The sequence below is a fragment of the Gobio gobio genome (assembly GCF_949357685.1).
Source record: "Gobio gobio genome assembly, chromosome: 3".
NCBI lineage: Eukaryota > Metazoa > Chordata > Actinopteri > Cypriniformes > Gobionidae > Gobio > Gobio gobio.
The window spans coordinates 42,988,212-43,005,118 of record NC_137099.1 but is presented as its reverse complement, the minus strand read 5'-3'; the positions used below and the strand labels follow the sequence as shown (position 1 = coordinate 43,005,118).

General features: G+C 38.0%; 1 protein-coding gene across 1 annotated transcript; it reads left to right on the top strand.

Moving 5' to 3' along the window:
- The first annotated feature begins 1,710 nt into the window (after positions 1-1,710).
- LOC307123262 (dual specificity testis-specific protein kinase 2-like) lies at positions 1,711-16,686 on the top strand. The gene is made up of 11 exons (XM_079811739.1): positions 1,711-1,905; positions 2,381-2,921; positions 6,488-6,609; positions 10,771-10,819; positions 10,909-11,055; positions 13,407-13,489; positions 13,670-13,760; positions 13,848-13,931; positions 14,563-14,649; positions 14,778-14,874; positions 15,504-16,686. The coding sequence occupies exons 2-11, from the start codon at positions 2,757-2,759 to the stop codon at positions 16,547-16,549; spliced, it is 1,971 nt and encodes a 656-aa protein (XP_079667865.1). The 5' UTR covers positions 1,711-1,905; positions 2,381-2,756; the 3' UTR covers positions 16,550-16,686.
- Positions 16,687-16,907: the final 221 nt, after the last annotated feature.

Sequence of the window (16,907 nt, the reverse complement as noted above, 5' to 3'; positions counted from 1 at the left end):
TTATTTTTTTCAGTAACGAGTAATCAAACGAATTACTGTTCCTCCCGTTACAACGCCGTTAGCGTTACTGAGGGAAAAAAAAGAGGCGTTAGTCGCGTTACTATAATTGAGCTCACTGAAGCGCTTTTCATCCGAACAGGCTCTCTGTCAGTCGGACCTGCAACGTGTGTGTGTGTGTGTGTGTGTGTGTGCGTGCGCGCGCACCAGCCATGCGTGTTGGGGGTGGGTGCGGTGGTGCACATAACTGATGATGATTGGTGGGTGGGAGACAAGGTTGAAGTTGATAGGTTGAGTTCACACCTATTTTTTTTCACGGTCTATGGTTCACACACACACACACACACACACACACACACACACACCTATGACGCACACGCATATGCACATTCAGCGATGGTCCAACGACTTCAAAGATAGCTTTCGCAAACTGGAAGTATAAGCGCTACTTTTCCCTCGTTGAATATTTATGTAACGTTCAACTTATGCCCAGGAGGAAAGAGTCTCTCCACGCCGGTGGCAAGTGACTCTGAAGCGCCTCACATCATCATATGCCACAACATTAGTGGCTAAAAACCCAGGTGATAACGTGAGCTCCACTACCAAAGGAAAGTATAGTACTGATAATATTTACACTATATTTACACTATAGTAGGCCTACTGATAATATTTACAATAATGTATTGAATTTGATAGGTGTCTCTCACATTGTCCCACAGCAACATTACAATAGTGTACATTAATGTACAATGTTTTATAATAATAATTTAGTCTATTTAGTGTCCAATTCATTCATTTAACATATCTAATATTGGGGGCATCCAAGTTATTTGACATATTTGAACATTTGGGGAAAAAAAAAAAGTAACGCAGTAATTACTTTCCCTGGTAATTAGTTACTTTTATAATGATGTAACTCAGTTACTAACTCAGTTACTATTTGTAAGAAGTAACTAGTAACTATAACTAATTACTTTTTTAAAGTAACGTGCCCAACACTGGTTGTAATATACTCGCTTACTGATTACATTCTGTTCATTTCTAAAATAAATAAATAGCTTAATTTACATAGTATTTCAGTTTATGGGCAAATTCATTGTGCAGTAGATTTTAATAATGACACTAAAGATCAAAACAATAATTTGTCAATTATTTTATAACAATCATTTTATCTGATTTAATTTAGATGGTAAAAGAATAGTGGAATAGTTCACCAGAATGTCAGAGGAATTGCACAGCACCAAATTGATATGATGCTATCGTTTCGTTTCAAATAATGGTTCAGTGGTCTTTTTTCGTACTGCTGACTCACGACGACGATGATATCATCCGTGGTCATGGTCGGCATGTTATGAACGTTGCATTGTGAATTGAAATATAAAAGTGACATCATAGTTCAGCAACGCCAGCGTATTGGCCGCTCATTGGCTCGAATGCTTGATTGACGCATACCGCGTCCAATCAGAAGCCCAAATTGGACAGCTCATATCACGAATAAAGGCAAATGTAAAAACGTATTCCTGCTATGCAAATCTAGGCTTAAACGTTTACAATGCCTTCGAGCTCTATTAAGCTACGACTTACAGCCTGTTCCGTCCGTTTTGTGGACACTGTCATTCTTCTGAATGTAGCCTACCTAAATAGTGCACAATCACACTGGCCTACGTTGGAGCATTTACTGCGCGAGTGCGCATGCTCGACGCGCAATGTCCTGCCTTGCCAAGACCTGCCCCTATTCTTCACCAATGAACGGAACGGGCGAATTTACAAGCGGCATAAGCGTTTCACTATGGCCGAGACGGACAGTGACAGCTTGCGAACGAGATGTTGACAAAACATTGAAGATCTGCTAAATGCAACGTTGTTCCCCAAACGAGAAAGTGTTTTCTTCGGTCTCACTGAAATCAGGTACAGTGCCATCTTCTGTGGCAGCCGCATGGGCCCGGCGACGTGCATGCCGTCCTTGGTTGCATGTGCACGAGATGCTTTTATTATAATCGCATGTCTAATAGAAAATAATACCCAGCTTAGTCTGTAAAACGGTAGTCGCTTTAAAAATCGACAAAGGCGAAACATGAATTGCTTTCGGAGCATGTCAGCGGTCATGTCAGAAACAATCCGCAATGGATCCTCTCTGTAGCCAGGCTTGACAGATGGTGCGGACACACCGCATTTCTTACTGCCATTGCAAGGGTTTTGCTGTATTCTATTTTTATTTGCTTGCAATAAGATTTTTCCACACATGCTGCCTCTCTCCGTATAGCTGGCACAATTTTACTCGTTCTTGCTCTCGCCATTTATTGGGCTTCATTTGATATATCAGCATATGCCTATTTATAAAAGGAGCAATGAGACATTACTTATTTTTAAACTTTTTTTGCAGGTGTTTTGTTGGGGGAGAAGCCGGCGACAGATATTGGGGAGGACAGATTATCGGAACTGCGAGTGATACTCCAGCTGGAGTAAAGACCGATTTAACGACCGGAATAAAGGAATATGAAACATGGCAACCGCATCAATCGCGATGCAGCCCCAGCGCACTCTTCATCATGTGCACGCTTTTGCCCCTTTTGGAGAATATTTAATCCAGTAATTTCATGTGGTAGGCCTACACAGTATTGTGCGGCGTTTTACTAGTCATTTGAGCTGTTTTTGTTAGTGATTTTTGTTGTTGTTGTCCACTTCACTTGGGATATGGATATTTGGACGTTGGATATTTGGCTGCGTTGAAGGGACCCGCTGCCTGTCTGTCCATCATAATGGATCAAGATGATAACCAAGAACCTTTTCATGCCCTGTACGGGCCTAACCGGATGCGGCCGTCATCGTACCGGGCACTGCGAAGTGCCGTGTCCAGCCTGGCACGAATCGACGATTTTTTCTGTGAAAAAATCGGTTCTGGGTTCTTCTCAGAAGTCTTTAAGGTAACCTTTCCTTTTTTTTATCCACTATCCATTGTCATTGTCTTACTGCAGTGGTCATTCTTTGCCTGATAGATGATTGGTTGCACCTTTTGATGAGTTTGGGATAAAAACAAATTGATACCATAAATAATAATGATCATTAACACATTTCAGGAGGCTAGATAAATGAATTCAAAATGGCATTTACTGTTTCATTTTTAAAGGATATTTGCACTTATCAACTTAAAAATGTTAGTTTATTATTATAATTTTGTGTCTAATGGCACTCTTTGATTTGTCTCTAAAGAATAGCAGTGGTATTTACTGTCATGTAACTTATTTAATGTGTTGTTTGATCATTTGTGAGAAATAATATTAATAACAATAATTAATAATTGTTATTATTAATAGTCATTATTGTTGTTATTATTAACAACAACAATAATATTAATACTAATTCATAGTGATTATGAAGTTTTATGGTTTAGTATCATAATCATTTAAATATTGTGCAAAAAAACCCAAATTATTTATATTAAAAAATATATTTAAAAAAAATATATAATATATAGATCTTAAAGTTTCATGAACTACAATGTATAATTGCATCAGTTATCGCTGCTTCTCAATCATCTTCTGTTGTATATAATAGAACAGTGCCATACGTGTCCATGTTAAGAGCGCCTGTGTCTGTGATGATAATGATAAGACAGGTCGGTTCCACTCGACAGCATAATCAGATTACCAACCTGCACTAATCTGTCTGCCTCATCACAGAGGGGTGTGTGTCTGTTTATTGGCCCATGTCTGCGTTGACTGTCTCGAGTCAAAAATATCTATTTCTTTTTTAATGTAAAAGTTTTTGCTTCTATCAACAGTTGGTGGCTCTGATTCCCTTCTTGAAAGCTAATACAATATTCTGGGTTATGTTTAAAATAATTTTCATGTAAGTGAAACCTGATCACAAATGACTGTCATGAAGTTCAAAAATGTCTCAAATTGAATAATTGACAAAAAAAATTGTAGACACTCCTTTTATACTTTTTAAGAACATTATAATATTACAGCTATTTAGTACTTGTCGTTTTTTTCTTAATTAGTGGTTGGTTACATCACATCAGTATTACACATTTTATTTTAGATATAATTAATCACGTATGAGATCTGAAAATATGTGACACATGACTTCTATTGATCTCTACAAATAAAGAAAAACATCTGCTTTGGCACAGATTTTTGAATATGTTGTCTTACAGTAGACAACTACAAAAAGCTGAGCATGCAACTTAATAAATGTTATGTTTCATGAAAGTGGTTTGTGCCATCTTAGGTAAACTGCCATGTGTCTTTTAGTCCTTTATCGAAGTCACCATTTATTAAAATTTATTTGAAATAAAATTGCGTTATAGAAGAATTACGTCTAACTGACAAATTACTTTATTAAGGGACAGAGTATGAAATATGAATGTACTGTTGACATGCAGTTCGCAAATAGTTATAAATCAAAGTCAGTCCGATGTCTGATTTATAAATGCGGGATGATGTATGCCGTGGTGTTTGGTGATGGATCATGTGTGGGAGTGGGTGAAGCCCATGTTAAGTTTTGCATGTGACGTCATTGTGATAATGTCCTGGATTCCAGCTGGTTAGGTGGGATGACGGGAAATCCAGAAAGCCTATTAGTGCCTAATGACTATTAATACTCAGCATACTGTACTGGATCTCTCTCTTACTCTCTCACACTAATACACACCAAAAAGCCATATTTCATTCAAACAACTATTGTATTATTGTGCATGCAAATCCCAGCTTCTCCAACCTCACCACCAAATTAATCTATCCTTAACTCCTCGATGTGCCTCACAATAAATGTCATGCTTCAGAGCAATTCTGTTTTGTAAGGCCAGAAAAAGCTTTAGATAGTCTTGTACAGATGTGCATAGATTTTATCCTCAATTAGAGCAGGTCAGCTACAAGACTGAATGGCATGACTCATCAAGCATTTGCGCTGTTGTGAAGACCAACTGTGGAATTTTTTGGTACTCTGATGCAGGAATGTACTGTGTTATAATGTAATAATTTGAGTAAAATATATATACTTTGGAAAGGTATAACATTAAGGATATTAACATATAATATTAAATAATACTATATAATAAAAAATGGTATAAGATATTAAGACTTTTTTTCAGAGAATGTATCTTGAATATAAGTGTATTTTGTCTTATTCTGTGATGGGGTTTTTTCACTCGTTAAGAACTAAATTTTTACTAAATGTATTATTTTATGTCCATTTTTGCTCTGTATCCATGATTACCATGAGAATTATGTAGGCTAAATGAGTTATAAGCATCTTAGAGCTTCTAGATGCAGAAGCTTGATATTGATTAACAAAATGATTAGTTGTGATTTTCAGTGAAAAAGACTGTAACAGTAGATTTAACTTCTGTATTGGAGTATATAGGCTGTGTTCAGTATATTACAATAAAAGGAATGCAATCACAGAAAAAATTATCTTCTGTGAAAACAAAAACAAAAAACATTATTATACTGCCTTACGACCAAAGAAAACTTCATATTCTTAACTGCAGAGGTACCCAAACTGTTAACTACAAAGGGCCAAAAATCAGTAAATGTGGCATTATATCCAACTTAACTATTTTAATAATTTACTTTTTTTTTTTACAAAACTGTTAACACAAAAAAGATTAATTAAATCAAAGTTATGCTTCAGTGTCATGCTTTTTGCCACCCTCTTGTTTGGCATGGTGGGATTTTTGATCGTGTGGGGATATTTTTGGTCCCCATGAGGAAAACATCTTTAAAAAATCATACAAAAGTATCGTTTTTGAAAATGTAAAAATGCAGAAAGTTTTCTGTGATGTTAGGTGATAAAATATACATTATAAAACAGTTAATTCCAGTCCTTGATTCTGATTAGTCAATAACTGTTTTATTCATGATAAAACATGACTATAGCTTGTATTATTGTGAGCGAGAGATTGAGTGGCCGAGTGTATTACCTGCATTCAGGTTTAGCATATATGTTCATTATAAAAACTCAGTTGAATGTCTGCTGCAGTATCTCTTTTCTTAAGGGGTTTCCCATGTCCTGACGGTGAAAGCGCTCCTTTGTCAGTTGCGTCTTGTTCCGTGTTCACACAGCAAGTTTTAGTCCTTTCAATATAAAAGTCTTCACTTTTGAGGGACTCACTCATTAAGTGGTGTAATAATGTAACTTCTCTTGCTGTCACTGATCTATATAGAGAACATTGATATAGATCAGTGGTTGCTCTTCATTGTCAGGGACATTTTTTTCTGGCGGAAGGAAGGCTTTTAGGGATTTTACTTCGTGAAAGTTGCATATTTTGGATTTAATATTTGTATTGTGTGGTAACTGTTTTATAAAAGCAATAAGCCCTGTGAAGCCATGGTTTACAGTGAATTTATAACAGCTAAGGGGGTTCTAATAGCTCTTAGCTGTTATAAATTCACTCTAAACCACAGCATTTTAGGGCTTATTGCTTTAATTTATACAGTATAAAAATCATTGTGTGTGTGTGTGTGTGTGTGTGTGTATTCTTCAGGTGCAGCACAGGATCACAGGGCAGGTGATGGCTCTGAAGATGAACACAATGGCCAGTAACAAAGCCAACATGCTGAGAGAGGTGCAACTAATGAACCGCCTTTGCCACCCCAACATCCTCAGGTGTGGCACTCACCATTTTCCTTTTTTTTTCTTCAAAATGCAGGGAGTATTTCTCTCTGTATGCATGGAATTATGGCTGGGCGATATGTATATATTTAGCTTAACATTTTGCTTATCGAATCCTGTGTGCGCATTTGAATGTGATTTTAAATCGCAAGAAGACGCGAAAGAGAACACTTCTGTACTTGTGCGTTGTTTTCTGTGCTGTGTACACATCCAAAGCATGCACAGAGAGCCGACTGCTGTAACGGCATAGCGTGTATGTATGCGACTATTCTTTGGAGATGCGTTCCCTGTAAAACAACATTTATCTTTATTTCGTAATTTTGTCATATTTTTTCTTAATTACACTGTCATGTTTATATTCCAAAGATGATGAAAGCAGGTTAAGACTTTCAAAATAGTAACAAGGTTCAATTACTGAAGCGAATAACTTGAGTGCATAGCAAACACCAACAATACCGGACAAACACAGCAAAGAAAACGAAGAACTTAAAGGGGTCATATGATGCGATTTCTTGTTTTCCTTTCTCTTTAGTGTGTTATGTAGCTGTTTGTGCATGTATAAGATCTGCAGAGTTACAAAGCTCATAGTCTCAAACCCAAAGAGATATTCTTTGTAAAAGTTAAGCCCCAGCCCCCCCCCCCCACCCCCCACATCTCTACGTCAATATATGGGGGCAGAGTTTCATAACACCACCCAAATGTCTACACAAAGGAAGAAGGCGTAACTTTTATGTTGTCGACAGCGCCGCCATGTTGTGGAGACGCCTTATTGACGCTGTGTCGTGGACCTTCCAAAAGAGGTTACAATAAGAAAACAGTGGCTAAGCTTTAGTTACAACACTGTTCCAGAACAGTACAACCCAAATATTCGACTGTGCTGCGCATTTTTCGGAGGACTGTTTCTAGCACCTGGGAGAGCACAGACCGTTTCTACATCTTTGTCATTACAAATGCAAACTTACCAATCTGATACTTGCGCTGGCAACGTTAATCAAACAGCTTGGTCATCTGCATCATCCGGATCAGATTCAGGCTCGAATTGATAAGGGAGGACCAACATTATCATCTGTCAGTATTGTTTTGCTTTGGGAGCTGATGGTCCAAATATGGTGAGAAGCGTGACATTCCCGTCAGACGCTTAAGGTATTCGGGCCAATTCCAATGCACTGGAACGCTGGCCAATCAGAGCACACCGCGCTTTTCAGAACCATGAGCATAGTAAAAATCGACGCGTTCCAGAAAGGAGGGGCATAGCAGCAATAATGCACAGTATGTCTAAAATAATGACTTTTTTAACCTAAAATTACTAAAACACATTGCATTAAACCAAAAACACAAAATAATGTTCTTTTTAAAACCATCATATGACCCCTTTAAATACTCAATGATAACGATCTCAATAATGATCAGCTGTGAAAATTTAATAAATATCCATAGTAACAGATGACTGGCAGGAAAGCTAGAACATGTGAAACTAACTGAACATAATCGTGACAGAACTCCCCCCTCAGGGATGGCGCGTCCTCGTGCCATAAAATGGCTGAGGAGGTGGTTTCGGAGGTGGATGAGGGACTGGTGAAGGAGGAAGCCCAGGTGGAAGGAACCAGGGTAGCGATGATGGTGGTAGGAACCAAGGAGGCGAGGATGGGAGGAGTGGACAGGTGGTACACCAGAGCACAGCCAGGAAACCTTAACAGAGGGAGGAGCCATGATGGAGTCTTGGCGGACGACATCCGAGGAACGAACGATGGTGAAGAAGCCATTGACGGTGGAGCCGTAGACGCAAATGGAGAGCAGATGGGTCAGAGTGACACAGATGGTTCAGGAGACCAAGGTGGAGCCGGAGCGACTGAGGACTGAGGTGAAACCAAAGGGAGGCCTGAGCCAGACGGAGTGACAGTTCGACGGGCCGAGGTGAAGTGATGGGCACAGGTGCTGGAGGTGGAGCTGGGGGATCCACTTGCTTAGGTGTAGCTGGCGACCGTAAGACCCGAGGTTCAACCACACAGCAATGCATCAGGGGGGAAGATGAGGGGCTGAAGGGCTGGCTGAATCTGGATGAGGAGGCGAGAGAAGGAGGCTGGCTGGGATTAGTGGTGATGGCACAGAAGATTCAGGGCTGGGCAGTGGCTCCCCATCTGCGGTGGGCTCCGGCGTCGTATCAGTCGTGCAGGTTGAAGGCTGGCTGGGCTCTGTGAAGTGTCGATGAGTGTTGGAGGTGGGGCTGGATGATTGCGATGTTCTCATCCACTGCTTTGCCAATGACAAAGGAGGATCCATCCAGTGAAGGATGGGTTCCATAGAGCAAAATTGATGTACTCATCTAGACACCAACATGCATCCCTTTGACATCAGGAAGCATACGTCCTCATCCAGCCCACACCAGAAACCATCCATTAAGGTGAGGTCATCACATGTCGCACAGTGGCTGATGTTGATAAACTCCTCCACATAGTCCTCCAAACTATGGCCAGCCTGTTAAATAAGTCCCAGGCAGTTGCTAGGCGCAACGTTTATATCTGCAATGTCCATATTTGATCCTGTATTCTGTCACTTTTATGTTCCAAAGATGATGTTGAAGGCAGGTTAAGAGTTTCAAAATAGTAATAACAAGGTTTATTAACAGAAGCAAACAACTCAAGCAAGAGAGTGCATAGCAAACAACAATACTGTACAAACACAGCAAGAAAATTAGGAACTTAAATACTCAGTGATAACAAACTCAATAATGAATACCCATAGTAACAGATGACTGGCGGGAAAACTAGAACAAAGGAAAAAAGTGAAACTAACAACATAATCGTGATATACACATCCTGATTTAATGTTAACGTTGCTATTCATTACTAATGCAATTTATTTTATACTGCAGACGAAAAAATTAAGCTGAATCCTATAAATTCGGCATAGCAGAGATATCTCTCATTTTAAAAATATTATTATGAAGTATTTTATTTTGGTTAAACAGAAAAGTTAAACAGAAAAAAATGTTAGCAGCCTATGTAACTACACCTGTTTCTGAATATTAATTTAAATAGCGTGCATAATGAATAAAAAAGAAATCACAAACATGACTTGTAATTAAAATAAATTTGATAAGAACAGTGTGTAAATTATTAGCAACACTAACATAACAGCAAAGCTAATGTTTAACTTAAGAAATTGAGTAAGTTGGAGACAATTAGATCAAGAAATAATCAACTGAACACAACTTCTGGGTCAGTCTCGCTGACACCCTCAAGTAAAAACCCATCGGTTGAGTTACTGAGCATGGGCTTTTTGCATTCTTTTCAGAGATAATATTGGTAACCCTTTACAATAAGGTTTCATTAGTTAACATTGGTTAATGTATTAACTAACATGAACTAACCATGAGCAGTACATTTGTTACTGTATTAGTTAATCTTTATTAATGTTAACTAATAAAAATACAGCTGTTCATGTTAGTTCACAGTGCATTAACAAGATTTTAATAATACATTAGGAAATGTTGAAATTAACAAAGATAAATAAATGCTTTATAAGTGCAGTTCATTTTTAGTTGATGTTAACTAATGTAGTCAACTAATGTTAACTAATGAACCTTATTGTAAAGTGTTACCAGAATTTCTCAGCGCCACATTTTTTTTGTTAATTTAAGCACAAACTAACCAAAGTAATACCTTTTACGTTTCAATTATCAAAGTAACTGAATTGTTCAATTAGATAAAGTGCAGCTAAAATTGTGTGTTTACGGTTTATGTCAGCAGTGTTGTATCCGGCGTGGTGGGGGCGGGGCTTGGGTAGATGATATAATATCGCAATATTATTTTTTATCGATAAAATATTTTTTTACATATCGTCCAGCCCTACATGGAGTGCTTTAAAACACTACAATGTATTGTTTACTGCACTACTGTTCAACGGCAGCACTACACCACCATGTAAATATTTTACTTGAGTTGTGTGGTTGTAAAGTCTGAACTGAATGTGATGAGAATGTGATGATTGTGGTAGGATAGGACTTTTGTTTGTTTGTTTGTTTGTTTGTTTGTTTGTTTTATGTATCCCATGGGGGAATTATCCGAGGTTAAAAAATGCATATTCACAAAAGGAATGCAAAAATGTTAAAATAAATCAATAATAATCCAATACTCACCTTGATGTCTTTCTTAGGTTTTTGGGTGTATGTGTTCACGAAGGACAGCTTCATGCTCTTACGGAGGTAAGACATTGCACAGAAATCCAGACTACAGGAGTAAATGGACTGTCTGGTTGATGTGATAATAACTGTAAGTGTGACTACATTTACAGTACATAAATGGGGGCAACCTAGAGCAGCTGCTGGACAGTGACATATATCTGTCATGGACTGTGAGGATAGGTCTGTCTCTGGACATTGCAAGAGGGCTGCAATATCTACACAGCAAGGGAATTTTCCATCGAGATCTTACATCTAAGGTACAGACACAATTACACTGCACTGATTTATTCTGTTAGCACTAGGGTTGCCAACTTGAGCAAAGGAAAGTAAGGTACAATCTTGGTTCTTTATGGGAAAATATTGGACAGTATGGACACTCAAAATATTCGTACTGTACCACATAGTGTATGCCATTTCAGTGTTTTCAGTTTAGTAAGTATGTAATGTGAATTGTTTTGCCTGAATTAAATGCTAAAATGAATCCCAGACAGGAACACATTTGTTTTGCTTAACTTATTTGTATTTTGTACAATTTTATTTAATTAAAAAAGGGGTAACTTACAGCTATCGGTTTTATTTTACTATGAAAAAAATGTATTAAAAACAAAAAGCTCACCGGAAAAAGCATTGACTACAACATAATCAGTCAATAATATTTTGTTGTCTTCATAATTTCTTTGTATGACAGCGTGGCCAAAAATGATGTCCACATATTTTGGCATGTTTTATTGTGTTATCACAAATAAAACTATTAACTCCATGCACAACTACGCAATATGCTTACAAATTTTTTGTATAATATTTTAATAATATGAATAAAGGGTGATATCTGGCCTATTTCCCTAGGCCAGATATCACTTTGGCCACTACTGTGTATATAAATATATTATACTGTATGGCTGGAAGTTGTGTGACTGGATATTGGGCTCATAAACAGTAATCATGTTGTCTGAATTTAGCCAAAATGTTTTGCTGAAATCAAAATGTGGACAGTGAAACAGAATTGTAATATCACTAATAATGAGTCCCACTTGCTGTGAAGTCGGAGCAGAGGATTCTGCTTGGTTTTAAAGGGATAGTTCACCCAAAAATGAAAATTCTGTCATAAATTCCTCACCCTCATGTCATTCAAACCCATAAGACCTTCGTTCATCTTCGGAACACAAATTAAGATATTTTTTATGAAATCCGAGAGCTCTCTGACTCCTCCATAGACAGCTATTTAATTAACACTTTCAAAGCCCAGAAAGGTTGGAAAAACATTGTTAAAATAGTCTGTGTGACTCCAGTGGTTCAACCTTAATTTAATGAAGCGACGAGAATACTTTCTGTGTGCAAAAACAAACAAAAATATTGACTTTATTCAACAATTTAATTTTGAATAAATGAAACTGGCCTGTGCCAGTCTCCTACGCAGTTTACGTTGCAGCTCCCACGCATGGGTCATGGTGCTCACTTGAACAGCATCGGCTGCCGTAGATCTCGAAAGCGCTGCACTATTTACAATGGAAACAGCGTAGGAGACTGCAAAGGCTAGAGCGAATTTGTTGAATAAAGTTGCTATTTTTGTTTGGTTTTGCACAAAAAAGGTATTCTCGTCGCTTTATAAAATTTAAGGTTGTACCACTGGAGTCACATAGACTATTTTAACAATGTTTTTACTACCTTTCTGGACCTTAAAAGTGTTAATTAAATAGCTGTCTATGGAGGAGTCAGAGAGCTCTCGGATTTCATCAAAAATATCTTAATTTGTGTTCCGAAGATGAACAAAGGTCTTATGGGTTTGAATGACATGAGGGTGAGTAATTAATGATGGAATTTAAATTTTTGAGTGAATTATCCCTTTAAAGTTTTTGTGAACTGCTATTTATATATGTGTGGTCTCTCATATTCAGGTGAGGTAGTCAAATAGCATGTGACCCTGGACCACAAAAAAACAGTCATAACGGTCAATTTTTTAAACTGAGATTTATACGTCATCTGAAAGCTGAATAAATAAGCTTTAAATAAGCTTATCCTGTTAGGATAGGACAATATTTGGACGAGGTAAAACTATTTGAAAATCTGAAATCAAAAGATGCAAAAAAATCTAAATATTGAGAAAAATCACCTTTAAAATTGTCCAAATTAAGTCCTTATCAATGCATATTACTACTCATAATACATTTTTTTTAATATATATTTATAGTAGCAAATTTACAAAATATCTACATGGAACATGATCTTTACTTAATATCCTAATGTTTCTGGCATAAAAGAAAAATATTGATAATTTTTACCCATACAATATATTGTTAGCTATTGCCACAAATATACCCGTAAGACTTATGACTGGTTTTGTGGTCCAGGGTCACATATGTCTGCGTATACCCTAAACATCACTACTGCCTATACAGGAAAATCTGCTTTCCGTATGGGTTTAATATGGACCGCTACATGGATGTCTTCAATATAGTACGATTCCGTATTAATATGTTACAGATGGCAACCCTAACCAGCAACTAAGTCTACTCACTGTGCTTGCTGCAAAGTCACTGTTATTGGGCAAAAAAGGTTAAGACTCTAGAGAATATTAAAACATACACTCTGACACAACATTCTTTTACAGAATTGTCTGGTGCGTTGTGACAATGGTGCTTTTACAGCTGTGGTTGGGGACTTTGGGCTGGCAGAGAAAATCCCTGATTATAGGTCAGTGCATACCTTATTTTACATATAACAGAAATAATACATATTTATGACACACATTCAACCCAGAAATACAAGCAGAAGTATGACATTTATCTGGGAAGACTATTCAGAATGCTATTCCAAACATAACTAAATACGGATTGAAGAGACACATGAAATGTTTGTCTTGGTTGTCTACAGTGATGGTGTTGAAAAGCAGCCTTTGGCAGTTGTGGGCTCCCCCTACTGGATGGCTCCAGAAATGTTAAGAGGAGAGCTGTACAATGAGAAGGTACCCTGTCTTTGAAAACAAACAAATCAACGTCCAACTCTGCTCATGTGCTTGTTTAACTTTATTTATGTCATTTTCATTCCATAGGCGGATGTCTTTTCATATGGAATAATCCTTTGTGAGATTATTGCTCGAATTGAGGCTGACCCAGATATCCTCCCACGGACAGAGGTACATCACACAGCTGTACACCACTACATGAAACACAGAATCAAGCGTAGAATCAAATAAGCTGGTTTACCAGATATAGATCAAGCCTAGAGTTTCTGTGAAAAATCACAATAGCTAAATAGAATCAAAGCCAAAAACTTAAACTTTGTCTGAAAGTTCCTTTCTAGTCTATTATAAAGTCTTTTATTTAGGTAATGATAACTGAAATGTAGATATTCTTTAAACTTATTGAGTTGTAAAATTGTATTTGTAAACGTAACAAACTTAATACAAAAATTATTTGATTTATTTTGGCATTATATTACTTACTCCCATGGTTTTTATAAACATTATTCGTGTGCATCTAAATAACTATATAATAAATGGACATCTAATCTAAATCTGATATCTGATAAATCTGATATTAAATTTTAGAGCGCTGCCTCCCTCTGCTGGTCAAGCAACATGTTGCATGTTTGCACAAATTTATTTTTCATGTTTTTATTTTTTAGAAAGCAATACACTGTTCATTATTGAAGTTAAATATTTTTATCTCAAGTTTGTCTATGTGTGTATTTGTATTCTGTCTGAAGATTCCTGATCAATGTATATGTATGTATATATGAAATACAATTTTTCTGTTCGACTGTAGGATTTTGGACTGGATGTGGACACCTTTGGGCATATGGTGGGAGACTGTCCACCTTCATTCCTCCGCCTGGCTGTCAATTGCTGCAATGTAAGCTACATACACAAACATAAAATAAAACTGTACATTTAAAAACACATAGTACTGAAGAGCTGTATAAAACTGTTCATGTTATTTACTGAGATTGTTTTTTATGTGTTATTTTATGTCTATGGTAGATGAGTGCAGACAGTCGTCCTGCCTTCTCTGAAATAGTAGTGACACTTGAGATGATTGAGAGAGAAAGAGTGAAGAGTGAAGTTCCAGTCATCCTAGGTATGTTACAAATAACATGGGCAAAACAACATGGCCAGGAGTTTGAAAGAGCTAAACCAGTGTATTATTATTTATAATTTTATGCCTACAATATATATAAATATAGATATATATATACCACCGTTCAAAAGTGTGGGGTGAGATACTTTTATTCATCAAGAATGCATTAAATGTATCAAAAGTGAGAGTAAAGGCATTCATAATAATACAAAGTATTTCAAAGATATGCTATTCTGAAAAAATAAAAAATTAAGTTGTACAACTGTTTTCAACATTCAAAATGATCCTATAAATTTGACATATCAGAGATGTCTCTCATTTTAAAAATATTATTATGAAGTATTTTATTTTGGTCTGCAGTAATAAAAGTTAAACATACCGGTATGTTTCTTTTGTTATTATGTGACACTGAAAACTGGTTATTTTAAATTGAATCATATCTTACAAAATTACTGTTTTTACTGTACAACCCTAAACTTTTGAATGGCTGTGTATATTATATGCAAATTTTAAATACTTTTTTTTTAAGTACATTTACTGGTTTAAACTTATTAATTAACGACACTCTTTTTACAACACTTTCTCTACCATTCTTTAAAAAAATAATGCAATTTGTTGTGTGTCCTCAGAACCCGTTGCCATTGACGTCAGCCCGTATAGGAGAAGAAGCTCACCATGCTATCCCGGTGACCAGCGGCTGTCACGTAGTCAGTCAGATGTATTGCCCCCTGCCACATCACCATGTTTAGGCACTCCTGCACGGGTCAACCCATTCTCTCTTCGCCAAGACCTCAACGGTGGTCGCATCAAGCTGTTCGACACCCCTAGCAAATCGGTCATCTCCCTTACCTTTACCCTTCCCCCACCTCCAGACCCTTGTGCCTCTCCACCTCTAAACGGGAGCCCGGGGCTCCGAGGACCCCCTCGAAGGTGTCGGTCCCTGCCGTGCACCCCGGATCTGGGTCGTCAGCTACCCTTCTGTGACCAAGAGAGCCGGAAAGAGGAAGAGGAGGAGAGAAATGAAAAACTGGGAAATGGAATAAAAGAGAAAGAGGCGGAAGGACGGCAAGATGTGGTGGAGGACTCAGGCCTGGTTCTGGACTTAGATATGGTGTCTTTAGAACGGGTAGAAGAGGAGGAGGAAGAGGTGGAGAAGGAGGGCCTGAGCCTCACAGAACCCATGGACTGTAGTAGTTCGCCTGACACAGCTGAAGGAAACGTGTCTGGAAAGCGGCTTATTAGCGGTTCTTCTTATTCCCCGTCCTTAAAGTCCAATGGTTGGGCTACACCCATCTCAAACGGACCACTGTTATTACCTCCCCTTCCCCGTTTGGACAACAACAATGGACTGCTGAGGCCTGGGCGGTCGTTTGCATGGGCTAGACTGAAAGGATACCGAGGCCCCGCCCCAGAGCCTTTACCGCCTACAAATGAACAAGACGATGTCATGTCATGTCCGGCCTGCTGTCTGGCTGGGTTCAGCTTCCCTTCCTTGTGCCTGCGTGGACCTCCTCCCTCGCACCGTGGACCTCCACGACGACCTTACAGGAACCTCAACAGAGGGGAAGCGTCTGCAGCCACAGCAAAGGGACTGCTCTGTCGGGGAGCAACTGGTTTAGCTCCATCAACTGCAACCTGTGAGCCAGGGTTACCTCTGCCAGAGGCCCAGACCTAAAGATGACCACTACAACATCTCAGAAACTGCTCAGTATTTACAACGCAACACAGACAGGCCCCAACCCTGATGTCAGTATGATTATCTTACCGGATGCAGTGTGGGTTGAAACATTGTAATAGAGGGATAGTTCACCCAAAAATGAAAATTCTGTCGTCATTTGCCTATATGACTTTCTGTATTCTGTGGAACACAAAAGATGTTCAGACAGTGAATGTCAATCAGGTCCAATGTTATGTTTGGACAAAAAATTTGAAACATTCATTAAAATATCTTCTTTCTGTTTTACAGAATAACGAAAGTCTTTTGACGTGGGTGAGTAAATCATTTTCCGGCCCTACACGACATATCGAAATAA

What these genes read in the sequence shown, in the direction of transcription:
- LOC307123262 (XM_079811739.1), top strand. Translation starts at nt 2,757, where the DNA reads ATGGATCAAGATGATAACCAAGAACCTTTTCATGCCCTGTACGGGCCT. An exon ending in TGCCACCCCAACATCCTCAG is followed by an intron (nt 6,610 to 10,770) that starts GTGTGGCACTCA and finishes TGTCTTTCTTAG; the next exon opens with GTTTTTGGGTGTATGTGTTC. An exon ending in AGCTTCATGCTCTTACGGAG is followed by an intron (nt 10,820 to 10,908) that starts GTAAGACATTGC and finishes CTACATTTACAG; the next exon opens with TACATAAATGGGGGCAACCT.